At 38.4% G+C, this 17,964-nt stretch overlaps 1 protein-coding gene across 5 annotated transcripts in view; it reads right to left on the minus strand.

Moving 5' to 3' along the window:
• TRPC1 (transient receptor potential cation channel subfamily C member 1) overlaps nt 1–17,964 on the minus strand; it is a 147,393-nt gene that overhangs the window by 69,525 nt on the left and 59,904 nt on the right. For 3 of the 5 annotated variants that reach the window (XM_084872447.1, XM_084872446.1, XM_084872445.1), the window contains 3 exons: nt 9,096–9,227; nt 5,374–5,569; nt 673–1,009 (listed from right to left, as the gene is read on the minus strand). In XM_084872447.1, coding sequence (XP_084728573.1) covers nt 673–1,009; nt 5,374–5,569; nt 9,096–9,227 — 665 coding nt within the window. The remainder of the gene's footprint in view (nt 1–672; nt 1,010–5,373; nt 5,570–9,095; nt 9,228–17,964) is intronic. The other 2 variants (XM_084872449.1, XM_084872448.1) reach the window with 1 other exon arrangement.

Genomic DNA, 17,964 nt, shown 5'->3' on the forward strand with positions numbered 1-17,964 from the left:
GACCCTTATGCCCTCATGTCACAAGATGGCCACCCTATGCTGTCACAAGATGGCTGCCCCCCACATCATCACAAGATGGGCACCCCCACATTGTCACAAGATGGCCAGCAGGGGAGGGCAGTTGGGGGCAACCAGTTCTTCAGGAGAGGGTAGTTGGGGGGGGACCAGGCCTGCAGGAGAGGGCAGTTGGGGGCAATCAGGACTGCAGGGAGGGCATTTGGAGGTGATCGAGCTGGCAGGGGAGCAGTTAGGTGTCAATTATGCTGGCTGGGAAGGAGTTAGATGTCAATCAGTCCAGCAGGGGAGTGGTTAGGGGACAATAGGGCTGTCAGTCAGAATGGTTAGGGGCAATCAGGCAGGCAGGCAAGTGAGTGGTTAGGAGCCAGCAGTCCCGGATTAGGAGAGGGGTATTCCAGATTGAAAAGGGTGCAGGCTGGGTTGAGGGACATCCCCCCAGTGCACAAATTTCGTGCACCGGGCCTCCAGTATTCAATAAATCTCTATTCCCTTATCATGAAGTTCAGGAACAGTTATCTATACAAAAATATTAGTTACATATTAAATGATCATGGAAGTGTTCAAATTAAATACAGATGTTTATAATGGCACCGAGCAAAGGAGAATTAATTGTATAAAAAGAGACAGAACCTTTCAAATGAACCTGATACTTACCAATAATCCACAGTATAAGAAGATAGTCTATTCTTTCAAGGGCTGGCCCCATAGTGTTTTTCTTATCCTCGTTGTAGACAAGAGAATATAGGTTTAGTAACAGCAAGAATGTGAAATATGATGCTCCATGAATAATAAATTTCATAAAGGGTGTATGAATGATTCTGCCAAATTGAGATTTGGGAGCTATCAAATAGCAAAGTGACAAAAGTGGCCACAAGATGCCAACTGTTAAAACAGTCATTATCTTCTTACAGGTAGGCTTACGTCGGTAACCTGACATCTGTCCAAACCAAACAGTGTTCAAAAACTGTTGGCAGTTAGACTGGGAGACAAACTGAAAAGAAATACACAGATAAAAAAAAAAAAAAGTGAAGTGAAACCTGTAAATAGGATAATACCATTATTTAACTGACATTCAAAGTTTTAATAGTAGCTTAAAATATGGTCCACATAGATTTTTTCTCACATGTAATAAAGAATATAGAGGTTAAGAACATAGACACACTGGAGCCAGATTACCTAGATTCAAATCTAGGCTCTATCACTCATTAAATGACCTTGAACAAGTTTTTAAACCTCTCTAACCCTCAAATTCCCTACATGTAAAATGAAGATAGTAATAGTATCTAGTTCATAAACTTGTTACAAAGATTAAATGTAAAGCTCTTAAAATACTGCATGGTTAATAGCATTTACTATTATATAGCGATGGTTATTAACTAGCCTCCTTAGTTATTTTGCAAATTTAATTTATAAATGCTCTTATAATAATGTTTATAAAATTTCGATGTTAACAAGTAAAATTCATAGAAAGAGACTTTAGTCTATAAAAACTAATGATTTCAGTTACCAGAAACAAAGATGTCAAGATAACAAAACTATCTTGTTAACAAGATAACAAAGTATAAAATCAGACATATTTATGTCCATTAAAGCATAAAAACTTAAATGCAATAAAGTTACTCTTTAATCTACTTAAAACTGAATTTGGTGTGATAAAGAAAAATGTTCCTAAATAAAAAGAAAATTCTAGTTTGCAAATTCCAGAAGTGTTTCCCCAGTATAATGCTACTTAAAAGGATTCTGATAGCTCTACATAAGTAACAGGATCAGGTTTAAAGTTACTAAAGTCAAGCACAAGTGATAATAACATCATTCAAATATCTAATAATATTTAGCCACTCTTTTGTTTCAAAATGATTTATCCTGAGATAAAATTTAAAACAAAATTTTTAAAACTAAATTTCTATTGTTTATTATGCTTATTAAGAAATTTCCCAATATATTATATATTTCTTTTGGCATTTAATTCTTACTTAATCTTTTATTCTTTTGTGCAGATTCAGGTGTTCCTACAGAATCTTAATTTGTCTTTCAAGATGAAATATTGAAGAAATAGCCTTTTCCCCCACCAAATACCTAATTTAAAAACATGCCAAACTTACTGGTTTTTCCCTTCCCCCAAATAGCAATCTTAGGACTATTTGCTGTCTTTGCCATTCCTCTATATAATGATGATTTAATTAACAGTAACATTAAATATTTAATTAGAAAAACAAAATTTCAACTGGAAATGTTACAAGTCTGTGGTGGATTTTAAATTCTTTGACACTCCGCTTATCAAGAGATGTGCGATCAATGTTCCCTACCCTTCAACAAGCTTGTGATTACTTTTTTAAAATTTTTGTTTATTTATACTTATTTTGTTGTCGTTAATATTCCCCTGAGGATATTTTTTTCCATTGGTTTTTAGGGATTGAACCTACAAGCCAGGTGTGCCCTTGACTGGAAATTGAAACTGTGACAACTTTGGTGCACAGGCTAGCACTCTAACCACTGAGCACCACTGACCATGTCTGTGAATGCTTTCACCCAGGAGATTCTGGAAGAAGTAATGCTATGTGACTTCTGAAGATAGGTCATAAAAGGTCATGCAATTTTTGCTTTGAAGAACACTTGCTCTTGGAGCCATAAACTGCTCTGTATAATGTTCTCCGGCCATGAAACCACCCTGCTGTAAGGAAGCCCAGGCTATATAGAAGCATTCTAGTCAGCCCTCAGAGGATTCTCAGACTATCTCCTTGCAGCCTACCTAACATGAAAGCCATGCCCCTCCTCATTTACAGTTCTCAGGATGCCCACCTCTATGGACCCATCCACCTGAGCATCCAGCCCACTCAGAGTTCCTTGTTTAAGTCCTCAGGCACCAGAAATATGATTGACAAAGCCTCCAGATGATTGCAGCCCTGATCATTAGAATTAACTCCAGGTGGCCCTACACATAGTAAGACAGAGACAAATCATCTTTGTTGTGTTCTTTCCTAATTCCAGACCTAAAGGATCCAAGAGAATTATAAAGTGAATTATGAAACTATTATATTATAAAATAATTATGAAATGCTGTTTTGTGCCTGACTCTTTTTTTAAAATATATTTTATTGATTTTACACAGAGAGGAATTATGAGAGATAGAGAGTTAGAAACGTCGATGAGAGAGAGTCATTGATCAGTTGCCTCTTGCACACACCCGCACTGGGGATTTGCCCACAACCAAGGTACGTGCCCTTGACCGGAATCGAACCCGGGACCTTTCAGTCCGCAGGCCGACGCTCTCTCCACTGAGCCAAACCGGTTTCGGCATGTGCCTGACTCTTAAGTATCAGGGTACTTTGTCATTCAGGATGAATTACCTAAATAAAGTTTACCAACTATTTGGGAAAATATTATCTTCTCCTTTAATCATATTTAATTCATCCTTAAAATTATAGAGTATCTTCCTTTCAATTAAAAATATTACTATTTTTTCTTTTAAAAGTAAAGAAGCATTTATTACCAAAAAATGCAAATAATGTTAATCACATACAACCAAAGATCATTGAGAGATTATGCTCCACTAAGTAAGAGAAAACATCCAGAGTCTGCCTGAAATGAGGAAAGTGTCGGATTCTCACATGAAGGACTGGCTCAGAGCAGTCACTGCACAGTGTGGTAGAAGAACAAACTTCTACATGACTCCTTCACACTGCACCATTGTAGCTGTCACAATAGGATCTGAATCACAGCCAGCAGTAGTATCAACAGGACAAATTATATTTAATACAAATGTCACCTAGAGGAGTGCAAAGCCTTCAGGAACCATCTCAACCATGACACTCTACATGTTGCCACCAAATGCTAGACACCTATGGGCTTGCAGGAAAATCCAACCTATGCTGGATCTTTAATGTTGAATTCTGAACATCTGACATCAATGGAAGGATATTCTTGGATGGCAGGGCAAAGACTAAAGAAAACAACCTAAAAGCAAATTTACACAAAAGCTCTATGCTTCTGTCTGTCTCTGTTACTTTAAGTGGCTTCAAATCATTCTAAATCTATTGCACTTCTGCACTAAAGTTTAATGTAAGTTAGGCTGTGGTTATTTCTAACATAACAGAGTCAGGAAGGATCATCTCCAACTATCACAGGTATTCTCTTCTTAGTGCAAAGTTCATCATTCAGATCCCAGCCAAAATCAATGACAAAAAGCAAAAGACAATAGATGAAAATAATTCACATGGGACTCTACAATGACCTTTGAGTACTTACAAATATATGGTAAACATTTATTAAAATAATATCAAATATCAAGTGTAATTGAAAAATTAAAAAATATGAATTGACAAGGCCAATGAAAAAGCACTTTTCTCTTAAAATAGGTATACATGTGGGTAAGGCATATTCATTCAATACTTGCCACAGGAGGCCAGTAGGGAAAAAATGAACAAATACCCAAGAATCATTTTTCAATGTTGCTTTCCTTACAGAACATTACAAATTTATATAAAAGGTACTTATTTACTCTTCTTTCACCTTCTTTTGAATGAAATATTTGATATCTCTTGTGTGTCCTCCAGGGATACAAATATGTCATCAGGAAACTGCCTCTTAGTTTTTTTCTTTCCAAACTAGGGTAGCCCTGGTTCTTTCCACCTCTTTCTGATTCTTTTCCCAATCACTTAAGTTGGTTTTGTATCTTGTTATCTCTCTATTCTAATATTTTCTAAAATTTCATGTTTAAGTTGTAGAACAACAGAGTAAATAAATTAACCTAAGATTTAGTCAATAATGTCTAGCCAAAATGTATATTAGAGGAAGTTTGCATGTTTCTACTTATATGCATTAGCATTGTATTTCCTTTTGAAATCATATAGGTATTTTATTGATTTATAATCTTATAGCTACAATGATTCAAATTATTGTACTTAATTTATTTCCTTATAAATTTTCTACTTTAACTAATGACCTTGGAATATTAAAAGAAAAAACTATTATAACAGATCAATAAAACAAACTAGACAAACAAAACACAAGAGGGAAAGTTTACTGTGAGGTCATGACATAAGATCTTACCTGTGTAGCTAATATTTCCCAAAACATTAAATTAATACATATTATTATTATTAAAATTAAAAATAATAGCAATTACCCCTGAATACTTGCTTAATACTAGTACTTATTATACTAAACTCTTAACTATATATTCTTAGTTAATTTTTAAAACTAAAGCTCAGACAGATTCAATAACTTTCCTAAGGCAGCACATTTTTATGAAGAAGAACTAGGATCTCAACTTATATGTACTGCTCCAAAGCCTCACTCTAGCCACTAGACTACTGTGGAGGAAATAATGTAAATACATCACAGAAATCATCATACCTCCTTTTGGTTATATTTGATAGCAAGTTTTAGACGACTTAGATTCATTCTTTCTTCTAATAATCCTCGTTTGTCAAGAGGCTCATCACTAGATGTATGGTTTAGAATAACTTCCAATTCACGTGAATTCCGGGCTTGTGCAAGCAAATCTTTAGCAAACATTTTACATTGCTGGGCTAGTTCCTCATAATCGTTCCTACAAAATAGTATGGTTGATTATTAGAAATGTTAGTTCCAACTTCTAACTATGCTAGATTCACTAGAAAACTTTAACTCGGTAATATTTTAGTTCTGATAGTGGTGTGTGAAGTCATTATGTCCTGACTGTTAAAGGAACCTACTGTGCATTAATTTTCCTCAGCTTTGGGAAAAACTGTCACACAGTTATGTTCATGATGTTCACACAATGTTTCCATAAGTGTGTGTGTGTATATATATATATATATATATATATATATATATTCATATATCTATCTATCTATCTATCTATCTATCTATCTATCTATCTATCTATCGATATCCCTAGAAATTCTGATATTTGCAACTAGTGCTTCTCTAAATTCATTTCCCTTATTCTTTACTAGAGGCCCAGTGCACAAATTCATGCACAGGTGGGCTCTGACCAGCTGGCCTGGCCCAATTGGGGTGGACTGGGGCTGGGCCTGTCAGGAGGAGGAGATGGCAGGAGGTTGGCTGGGACAGTTGGGGGAGGGGTTGTAAGTGGTTGTCCAGCAGGCCTCATCCCCTATTGGGATTGGGGGGCCAATTTAGAGTGGGGCTGGCCATAGGGAGGGGCTGTGGATGGTGGGCCAGCCAGTCCCACCCCCAAATGGGGTACAGGGGTCCTCAAACTTTTTAAAGTGGGGGCCAGATCACGGTCCCTCAGAGAGCTGGAGGGCCGGACTATATGAACTACTAATTCCTACTGTAACACCTCGGCTGCGCTCACTGCCCAAAAAACCTGGCGGGCCGGATCAGACTCCTCTGCGGGCCGCATGTGGCCCGCGGGCCGTAGTTTGAAGACCCCTGTAGGAGGTGCCAATCAGAGGCCACCGGCCTGGGTGAGGAGCCAAGAATGGTTGGCTGGCTGGCCCTGCCCCTGATTGGCCCTGCCCCTGATTGGTGGGGCCAGGCAGGGGGATGGGTTGCAGGAGGTTGGCCGGGCAGCCCCAACCCCTTCTGGGTGCGAACAGGGATGGGCCAGCTGTGGGGAGGGACTGTGGGCTTAATATGGTGGGGTGAAGCTTGGGGGGTAAGCGTGGGGACGTTTGGCTGGCCCCACTCTTGATCTGGGTGGGAAAGTTCAATCAGGGGCAAGCGGGCACGAAGGAGGGGCCTCAAGGTTGGCTGGCCAGCCCCACCCACCCCAGTTTGCTGGCCACAGTGGGCAGGATAGCGACTGGTCTTTAGGCTGTTATGGGCGTTACAGTAGCTGGCTTCTTATATATATATAGATAAGTTTGGTATAAAACTTCCTTTTATATTACTTATCTAAACAATATATTTATGGTAACCAATAAATGTTATTCTATAGCTTTTAACTAAACATTTTTTTCAATAACAGTCTACAACATGCTTATGCTACTTCTAATATTAAAATATTATGATTCATTTTTAAAGTGTTCGTATAAAAAAAAGTTAAAAAGAAAGATCTTAAAACATGTCAAGAATTCTCTTTCAGAATCACATTTCCTTAAAACTTAGGATTTAACTGTTGTTAAAGTCAGGCCTAAATCAATTTGTGAAGAACTAAGAAGTTTTAGTAGACCATTTTTAAAAAATATATCGATTATATTCAATATATATTTGAGTATAAAATTTTAGAATAAAGTTAGAAATAAATAATTATGAGTCCACTGAACTTCAGAAATTTGTATTCCTTTTTTCTTAAAAGGAAAGGAAGGTAAAATAGGAAGATTTCCTATCAATTAATTTTCTATAAAACTGAATCTTTCATAAACTAGCTGCATAAAATTATCATTTAAAAATTTTTAAACTGTTAGGGGCTAACATTTTCCTCATCCATTTTTTGCATTTACTATGTAACCAAAATACCTAAGAATAAGTAGTTGGATTTCTTAAACAACTGAATTAGTACCTGCTTCTTAGTTTAGAAATCTAGTTGCATGTGGGAACATTCATCTAGAACGTATATTTTTACAAAAATATCTCACCTTTAGATAAAGATTGTAAAACCTTTTTCTATATTCAAAGGTAAAATGAGTACATTTTATAAACCTAATTTGCTTACACTCTAATAGATTCCTGGAAGACTGCAAATAGGCTGTATAATTTAAATGGAGTTATAGTAGACTAGATGTAAAGAGTTCTCTGTTCTAGTTACAACTCTGCTCCTAATGTCAACTCTGTTCCTAATTAACTGTTGGTTATCAGTAAAACAGCTAACCTATATTGATCACATTCTCTGCCTATAAAAACAACGGGTTATAGAAAAGGATTCTATGATCACTTCAAAATCCAACTTTATTAGTCTATGATAATAATTTAATCATAGTAGTCATTTCAAATCACTTTTTTGGGAGGAATTGTATTTTATATGGTAACTCAGAACTCTGATTATGAGATTATAATAGAAAGTTCTTCATATTTAAAAGAAATAATTTATTAACAGTCTCATGTGCTAATTAAAGCAGCAACAAATTACATTTTAAGCATGTCTCATGTTCATCCAAGTATATACTTTGTTATTTCAAGTTCAGGTAAATTTTAATGTATCCAAATTAAAATATAGTATTTCTAAACTTGAAAACGTATAAACAGGTATTTTTAAAGATTTCTGGAACTCAGAGCTCTCAAGAACACACACTATGTACTGCTGTAAAGGCAAAAAAAAAAATTGCAAGCTTCATTTTGCCCTTCCAGTAAGTAGAAATATGAATTTTCTCAGTCTTATCGAATCATTGGAGGAAAGCAATGTAAGACAAGGGCTCCACCATCATCTGGATATGAAAAGAAAGGTGGGAACTGGCAAGAAATCTTGATCAGTTCTTCCTTCTTTGGAAGGCATCAGGAATACTTTAACTTAAGGGAAAGTCTCAAAGCTTTTCCTCATGTTGACTAAATGTAGTTTTCTAAAAAAAAAATTTTTAAATGTCTATCAGTAGTTTAATAGGCTGCTTTTTCCAAAGGCCCCCTCCCCCAACTTACCTATCTACAAAAAAATTACTAACAACAATTTTGGGGGTATACAAACTGCACATAACTCTTCATTTCAGAAGAAATGTCTACATGCTATACTTCTCCTAACAGAAACTCTCACTAAACAGTGAAAATGTACTAGGTCTCTCTGTGTGAGACATCCCTGACATTCAGAAAGCATTCCATATGCTTCTAAAAGTTATGAAGAATCACACTCCAGTGACTATAGGATGTGGAGTAGGGAAGATAGGACAGAGAGTAGTTATAAACGGTTTTGTCCTTCTCAAGTTGCCACTCCCACTCCTCTTCCCACTGCCCTTGGATGCTTTTGGCAATGTGAAACAAAGCAGGGACTCAAGAGGGGCAGAGAGCAGATGGGAAGACGTGACCTACATTATACAGGGTCTATTCCACTGAAAGAGAAGGGAAACGTTAGCAGATGGCAGCAAGATCTATCATCATGAATAAAATGTAAATATATATTTTAAATTGCCCTATGAAAAAGGCTGAAAATATTCTGGAAAAAAGATAAAATATAATTTATAATTTCTATTCATTCCCACCTGAATTCCACCTCCACAAGGCTTAGTTCTTTTAAATCAGCACTAAGTTCAAATGCTCTCAGAATTGGATCTTCCTCTGTTAACATTATTAGAGCTGGGCTGGCCAAACAACGATATATATCAAGACGAAACCTATGATAAAAATGTATTCCATAATGTAAAATAAAATTATTATATACACATGATTAGTACTTTAAATTCACAATTTTCACAAATTTTAAATTATAGTATTCTAAACTCAAAAGAAAATAAAACAAATATACTTATTACAGGATCACTTACATAAAAAGAAAGAGACTTTGTGATAAAATAATAAAAAATTTACTATTCCTGAATCCAAATTTATTTTAAACTAGAGGCCTGGTGCATGAAATTGGTGCACGGGTTGGGGGGTATCCCTCAGCCCAGCCTGCACCCTTTTCAATCTGGGGCCCCTCGAGAGATGTCCAACTCACAATCCAGGAATGCTGGCTCCCAACTGCTTGCCTGCCTGCCTTCCTGATTGCCCCTAACTGCTTCTGCCTGCCAGATTGATCATCCCATAACCACTCCCCTGCCAGCCTGATTGATGCCTAACTGCTCCCCTGTCAGCCTGTTTGCCCCTGTTTGATCCTAACTGCCCTACATTGCAGGCTTAATCACTCCCAAATGCCCCCCTCTGAACTGTCCTCCACTGATGGCCATCTTTGGCGGACATTTTGTGTCCACGTGGGGGCAGCCATCTTGTGATGGTCAATCTTCATATTACTCTTTTATTAGATAGTATAGAGTAGGGGTGTCGAACTCAATCAGAGAAGGGGCCAAAATCTAAAATCCAGCCTAAATCGCGGGCCGAATGGTTTACTGAACAGTCATAAACTGACAATGTCATAAACTGACAGCGGAGTGCAGTGATGACAGCGCGGTGCGGGCCACATTGCAAGGCCTGGTGGGCTGGATTTGGCCCGTGGGCCTTGTGTTTGACACATGTGGTATAGAGGCCTGGTGCATGGGTGGGGGCCAGCTGGTTTGCCCTGAAGGGTGTCCCAGATCAGGGTGGGGGTTCCCTCGAGGCATGGGGCAGCCTGGGTGTGGGGTCTGTGGTGATTTGCAGGCCGGCCACACCCCCCCAGCAACCCAAGTGGAGGACCTGGTTTCTGGGGTTTATTTATTTATCTTCTACAATTGAAACTTTGTAGCCTGGAACAGAGCCAAGCCTCCTTCTTGCTTTCTCCCTGGCAGCCATTTCTGTTGGAATTTATCTTCTATAACTGAAACTTTGTAGCCTTAAGAAGAGCCCTGGGCCAGATAGGGTGTAGAGAAAGCTTGGCTTCCACCATTGCTAGGGGCAACCCTAGCCTCCTGCTCTTTCCAGCTCTGTGGCTGCCGACATTTCTTTATGTATCTTCAATCATTGAAACTTTGTAGCCTTGAGTGGAGACCTAGGCTGGCAAGGGCAGGCAGAAAGCTTGGCTTCCTCTATTGCAGGGAAAACCCAAACCTTCCTCCTGCTCTCTGTGGCCATAGACATCTTTGTTGGGGTTATTTGCATATTTGCTCCTGATTGGCTTGTGGGTGTGGCTTGTGGGCATGGCTTCTGGTGTAGTAAAGTGATGGTTAATTTGCATATTCCTCTTATTAAATAGGAAGAAATATGTCAATAACTGATTTTAAAATTTTTTATTAAGGTGTTACATATGTGTCCTAATTATCCCATTATCCTTCCCTCCCCCCCACTTATGCCCCATGCCCTTACCCCCCTGTTGTCTGTGTCCATTGATTAGGCTTATATGCATGCATACAAGTCCTTTGGTTGATCTCTCCTCCTTACCCCCACCATCCTCTACCTTCCCTCTAAAGTTTAATGGTCTGATCAATTTTTCTCTGTCTATGGAACTGTTTTTGTTCATAAGTTTATGTTGTTCATTATATTCCATAAATGAGTGAGATCATGTGATGCTTATCTTTCTCCGACTGAGTTATTTCACTTAGCATAATGCTCTCCAGTTCTATCCAGGTTGTTGCAAATGGTAGAAATTCCTTCCTTTTTAGCGAAGGGTAGTATTCCATTATAAAGATGTATCACAGTTTTATAATCCACTCATTTGCTGATGGGCACTTAGGCTGTTTCCATATCTTAGCTATGGTAAATTGTGCTGCTATGCACATAGGGGGGCTTATATCCTTTCTGATTAATGTTTCTAGCTTCTTGGGATATATTCCTAGAAGTGAGATTACTGGGTCAAATGGGAGTTTCATTTTTAGTTTTTAGAGTTAACTCCATACTGTCCTTCACAGTGGCTGCACCAGTCTACAATCCCACCAGCAGTGCACCAGCATTCCTTTTTCTCTGAATGCTTGCCAACATTTGTGGTAAATTGATTTGTTGATGATAGCCATTCTGGCAGGTGTCAGATTTGCATCTATCGGATAATTAGTGACTTTGGTCATGTTTTCATATGTCTCTTGGCCTACCTTCTGTCTTGTTTCAAAAAGTTTCTATTTAGATCCTTTGCTCATTTCTTGATTGGATTTTTATCTTCCTTTTGTTGAGATGTATGGTGGTCAATTTTCTTTTTTTTTTTTTCTTTTGCCTGTATCTGTCCAATTTTCCCAATACCATTTATTGAAGAGACAGCCTTGATTCCATATGGCAGTCTCTTCAATAAATGGTATTATATGTTCATGCCTGCTTTGTCGAATATTAATTGGGCATAGTGGTTTGGGTTGATTTCTGGTCTCTCTATTCTATTTCATTGATCTATATGTCTGTTCTTGTGCCACTACTAGGCTGCTTTAAGAACAGTGGCTTTTGCCAAAACCAGTTTGGCTCAGTGGTAGAGCGTCGGTCTGCAGACTAAAAGGTCCCGGGTTAGATTCTGGTCAGGGGCATGTACATTGGTTGTGGGCACATCCCCGGTAGGGGGTGTGCAGGAGGCAGCTGGTGTATGTTTCTCTCTCATTGACGTTTCTGGCTCTCTGTCTCTCTCCCTTCCTCTCTGTAAAAAAAAAAAAAATATATATATATATATATATATATATATATATATATATATATATATATATATATATGAACAATGGCTTTGTAATACAGCTTGAAATTTGGTATTGAAATCCCACCTTCTTTCTCAGGATTGCTGCAGCTATTCAGGGTCCTTTTATATTCCAGATGAATTTTTGGAGAGTTCATTCTAGGTCTGTGAAATATGCCATTGGTATTTTAGTGGGGATAGCATTGAATCTATAGATTGCTTTGGGTAGTATGGATATTTTGATGATGCTAATTTTACCAATCCATGAACATGCTATGTTCTTCCATCTGTTTATATCTACCTCTCTCTCTTTTTTTCAATGTCCTGTAGTCTTTTACCTCTTTAGTTAAGTTTATTCCTAGGTACCTTAATTTATTTGGTGAGATGGTAAATGGGATTTCTTTTTTAGTCTTTCTTTCTGTAAGTTCACTATTGGTGTGTAGAAATGCCACAGATTTCTTGGCATTAATTTTGTATCCTGCTACCTTCCCAAATTCATTTATTTAAGTCTAATAATTTTCAGATGGAGTCTTTAGGATTTTCTATGTACAGTATCATGTCATCTGCAAATAAGGACCATACTTCTTTTCCAATTTGGATGTCTTTTATTTCTTGTTGTCTAATTGCAATGGCTAGTAACTCCAGTACTGTGTCGAACAGGAGTGGTGAGAGGGCATCCCTGTCTTGTTCCTGTTCTTAAGGAAAAAATGTTTTAGTTTTTGTCCATTGAGTGTGATGCAGGCTGTGGGTTTATCATATATGACTTTTATGATGTTGAGGTATGATCCTTTTATTGCCACCTTGCTGAGAGTTTTATCAAGAAAGGGTGTTGGATATTGTCAAATGCTTTTTCTGAATAAGTTGATATGACTATGTAATTTTTCTCCCTCAATTTATTTATGTGATGTATCATGTTTATTGATTTGTGGATATTGTACCATCCTGGGATAAATCCTACTTGGTCATGGTGTATGATCTTTCTGATGTGCTGCTGGATCTGATTTGCTAGAATTTTGTTGAGGATTTTGGCATCTATATTGACCTGTAATTCTCTTTCATTGTGTTGTTTTTATCTGGGTTTGGTATTAGGGTGATGCTGGCTTCATAGAAGGAGCTTGGAAGTGTTCTTTCCTCTTGGATTTTTTTGAATAGTTTGAGGAGGATAGGTTTTAGTTTTTCCTTGAATGTTTGGTATAACTCTCCTGTGAAGCCGTCTGGTCCCGGGCTTTTGTTTCCTGGATGCTTTTTGATGACTGCTTCAATTTCTTCCATAGTTATTGACATATTGATATTTTTAGAATCTTCCTGATTGAGTTTTGGAAGGTTGTATTTTTCTAGGAATATGTCCATTTCCTCCAGGTTGGCTTGTTTGATGGAACAGAGTTGTTCATAATATTTTAAAACAATCCTTTGTATTTCTGTGGGATCTGTTGTTATTTTGTGCTATCATTTCTGATTTTGTTTATTTGAGTCATCTCTCTTTGCTTCTTGGTGAGCCTGGCTACAGGTTCATCAATCTTGTTTATACTTTCAAAGAACCAGCTCTTTGTTTCATTGATCTTTTGTATGTTTTTTTTTTTTTTCCATCTTTATGTCATTTATTTCTGCTCTAATCTTCATTATCTCCTTACTTCTGCTCACTCTGGCCTTTTTTTGTTGCTCTCTTTCTAATTCTTTGAGTTGTAGCATTAGATGATTTATTACCATTTTTTTTCTTGTTTTTTTAGGTAGGCCTGTGGAGCTATAAACTTGTGCCCCATAGGTTTTAGATTGTTGTGTTTTTATTGTGATTAGTTTCCAGAATGTTTTTAATTTCTTCTGTGATCTGATTGGTAACCCAATCCATATTTAATAACATACTATTCAGCTTCCAAGTAGTTGAGTGTTTTGGATTTTTTTTTTTTGTAGTTTATTTCTAATATTGTATCATTGTGATCTGAAAAGATGCTTGGTTTGATTTTAATCATCTTGAATTTGGGGAGACTATTTTTGAAAATGTCTTATGTGAGGTTGAGAAGAACATATATTCCACAGCTTTGGGGTGAAATGTTCTGAAGATGTCAATTAATTCCATCTGATCTAGTGAGTCATTTAGGATTGTTGTTTTTTTGCTGAGTTTTTGTCTAGAGGATTTAACCAGTGATGCCAGTGGTGTATTAAAGTCCCCTACTATAAATGTATTGCAGTCAATCCCTTTCTTGATACCCTCCAGGAGATTTTTTATATATTTGGGTGCTCCTGCATTGGGTACATATATGATTACCAGGGTTATATCCTCCTGTTGTATCAAACCCTTTAGTATTATGATGTGGCCTTCCTTAACTCTTGTTATGGCCTTTAATTCCACTCCAGCTTTTTTTTTTTTTTTTTTTTTTTTCATTTCCATTTGCCTGAAAGATATTTTTCCATCCCTACACTTTCAGTCTGTGTGAGTCCCTTGTTCTGAGGTGGGTCTCTGTAGAGAGCATATATATGAATTATGCTTTTTTTTTTTTTTATCCATTTAGCCACTTGATGTCTTTTGATTGAAGCATTTAGTCCATTTACATTTCAAATTATTACTGAAAGGTACTTATTTGTAGCCATTTGTACTTCTTGAGGTTGTGTTCTTTCTTACCTTTTTTTTTTTTTTTAACAGCATTCCCTTTAGCATTTCTTGAATTGCTGATTTGGTAGTGATAAATTCCCTTAGCCTTTTTTTGTCTGAGTAGCTCCTGATTTCCCTTTTAATTTTGATTGATAGTCTTTCTGGATAGAGTATTCTTGGATACAAAAGCTTTGTATCACTTTTGTATATCTCCTCCCATTCCCTTCTAGCTTGATGTGTTTTTGATGAGAAATCATTTTATAATATGATGGGGGATCCTTTGTAGGTAACTCTCTGTCTCTCTCTTGCAACCTTTAAGATTCTCTCTTTGATGATAACATTTGCCATTATAATTATGGTGTGTCTTAGGTCTTGGGATTCATCTTGCTTGGGACTCTTTGTACTTGAGTAACTTTGTTCTTGAGTATCCAGAAAGTTTTTTGTCATTATTTTTTCAAATAGATTTTCTAATCCTTGCTGCTCTTCTTGTCCTTCTGGCAGGCCTAGTATACATATGTTATTTCATTTTGCATTTTCCCAAAGCTCCCTTAGGCTCTCCTGCTTTTTAATTTTTTTCTCTAGTTGCTTTTCAGATTGGGCTTGTTTCTGTACCTGATCTCCTTTACTTGCTGATTCTGTCTTCTATTTCTTCTGGTCTACTGTTGAAGCTCTTCCATGGTGTTTTTTATTGTAGCTATATCATTTTTCATTTCTTCCTGATTTTTGCATAGGTTGATTTTCTCATCCATCTGGTGTGTGAATTGTATGACCATTACTCTGAATTCTTTTATATCATGTTTCATGCTTCCGTTTCACTTATTTACTTACTTGATGATTCCTCCTTTTCTTTTCTCTGGGGATTGCTTCGTTGTCTCCTCGTTCTGACTACCGTGTTTCCCAAAAAATAAGACATCCTCCAAAAATAAGACCTAGCGCGTGGAAAAATAAAACATCCCCTGAAAATAAGATCTAGCGCATCTGTGGGAGCAAAAATTAATATAAGACACTCTCTTATTTTTTGGGAAACAGGGTACCACCAGAAGATTCAGATGTTGAGTTGCAGGGACCTGGACTATGTGCAGTGGGAATTTTGCACCCCCCAAGTGTCACTGAAGAGCTCTGATACTAATACCTGTTGCTATGGGTTGGTGGGAACCACGCACACACTGGATCAGAGTCACAGACTCTTAGTGTGGCCTTGTGTGTGCACCTAGAATCAGGGATGCTGCCTGTGCCATGTTGAAACAGAGAAACCACTGGCATATGGCAAAAATCAAAGTCCCCTATTGCATGTCAGGAGTCAGAGGCTTCCTGTGTCCATGTCGAGAATTGAGTATCAAAGCCTCTGTTTCTTGGTGCTACTTTGCACTGAGAATCAGTCCCTGTGTGCATATATGCCAAGAATGTGAGTCACTGGCACTTAGTGTGAATGTACTGGGAATTAGGGATCTCAGGCGCATATAATAAGAAACGGAGTCCAGTCACTGGTGGTCAATGCTGCCTCTTATGTGGAGATTCAAGGTCCCAAATCTGCCCAGGAGACTGGATCACTCAGTTGTCCACTTCTGCCTTACAGTAAATAGCCTTCTGTGTGTGCTTGCCCTGAATCAAAGTCAGGTGGCACTGCCACTTAGTGTGAGTGTGGGGTCTGGTCACGCAGGTGTGCAAGGTGAAAAACAAACTCCCTGTGTCCATATACTCAGACTCAAATTCAGTGCTGCCTTCCTATGTGGGCACAGTGTCTGGTCGTGGGGAAGAAACTCCCTGGATTTGCACACCCAGGCTCAAATTCAGTGCTGTCTCCCTGTGTGGTCGTAGGATCTGGTCGCAGAAAACAATCTCCCCAAGGTGGTGTGTCTATGCTCAAATTCCACTCAGTCTCCCTGCCTGGGTGCGGAGATGAGTCACAGGAAACAAATTCCCAGAGTTCACAAGTCCAGGCTCAAGTTCAGCAATGTCTCCCTGCCACGTGTGGGTGTGAGACCTGGTCAGAGAAGAACATCTCCCTAATGATGAGCAGCTAGGCTTGAATTCCACTCAGTCTCCCTGCCTGGGCCCAGAGAAGAGTAGCGGGAAACAAACTTCCTGTGTCTGACACCAAGGCTCAAAGTCAGGCAGAGTTGCCACTGCTTTGTGTGTGCAGAAAGCCTTATTGTGCAGATGGGGTCTGGAAGTTTCTATGTTGCTGCCACGGGGGCTGTGTGTGTGTGTGTGTGGGGGGGGGGAGGATTAGCTTTGTGACTCACAGAAATCTGCGGCCCAGTGCCTGGAGTTTTGGTGTCCCTGGGTCTACAGCTGTGATGGCAGGTATTGTCCTACCAGAGTGGCTATATTGTCCTGGTTTGCTTCTAAGACCCAGACTGGGTGGTGGCAAGGCTAGGATTCTAGTCTCAAGCAGTTCTGTTCTTCAAGATGGCATGGTTTCTGTGCCACTGGTGTCCTCCCCAGAGTGTTTGCAGTGGCTGTAGAGTTTTGCCATCTAAGACTGCCCGGATTGGCAGTCCCCTGGAAGAACTGCAGGGTCTAACTGTCCCTATTTCACTCTCACACACACACCCACACACATCCATACACACCTCTATCACTCCCTCCCTCCCTTCCTTCCAGTCACCATCTTGACTCTGCCCATCTAGATTTTTTAAAAATATATTTTATTTATTTTTTTAAAGATAAGAAGGGAAAGGGATAGAGAGTTAGAAACACCAATGAGAGAGAAACATCGATCAGCTGCTTCTGCACACCCCCTACTGTGGATATGCCCACAACCAAGGTATGTGCCCTTGACTAGAATGGAACCTGGGACCCTTTAGTCCACAAGCCAATGCTCTATCCACTGATCCAAACCAGTTAGGGTAATAATACATTTTGATAATTAAATTATTCCTTCTTCAATAATAAAGACTAATTAATATACTAAATATATGTAACACATGAGTCATTCAACTAGGTTATTTTTTAAAGATGGTTCAAATCTTAAGAATCTTAAGAATGAAATCATGGGTTAAAAGTGACAGAGGAGTAAGTGGATGCTACATGGACACACTCCCATAACCAAACTGGAATTACAACAAAAATATACCCAGGTCAATACTCCCTGGTTGGTGCAACTTGGTGTGCCCAGCCACAGGTCACAAGACCATGCTGCGTGTGTGCTACTAGAAGGAACAAGGGTGCCATCCTGCCTTGGGTGCCAAGGCTGCACAGTGAATTGCATGCCAGAGGTCTCTGAGTTCTCAAAGGGAGTCACACACTACCAGAATTGTACACACAT

The sequence above is a fragment of the Pipistrellus hanaki genome (assembly GCF_964339955.1).
Source record: "Pipistrellus hanaki genome assembly, chromosome: 2".
NCBI lineage: Eukaryota > Metazoa > Chordata > Mammalia > Chiroptera > Vespertilionidae > Pipistrellus > Pipistrellus hanaki.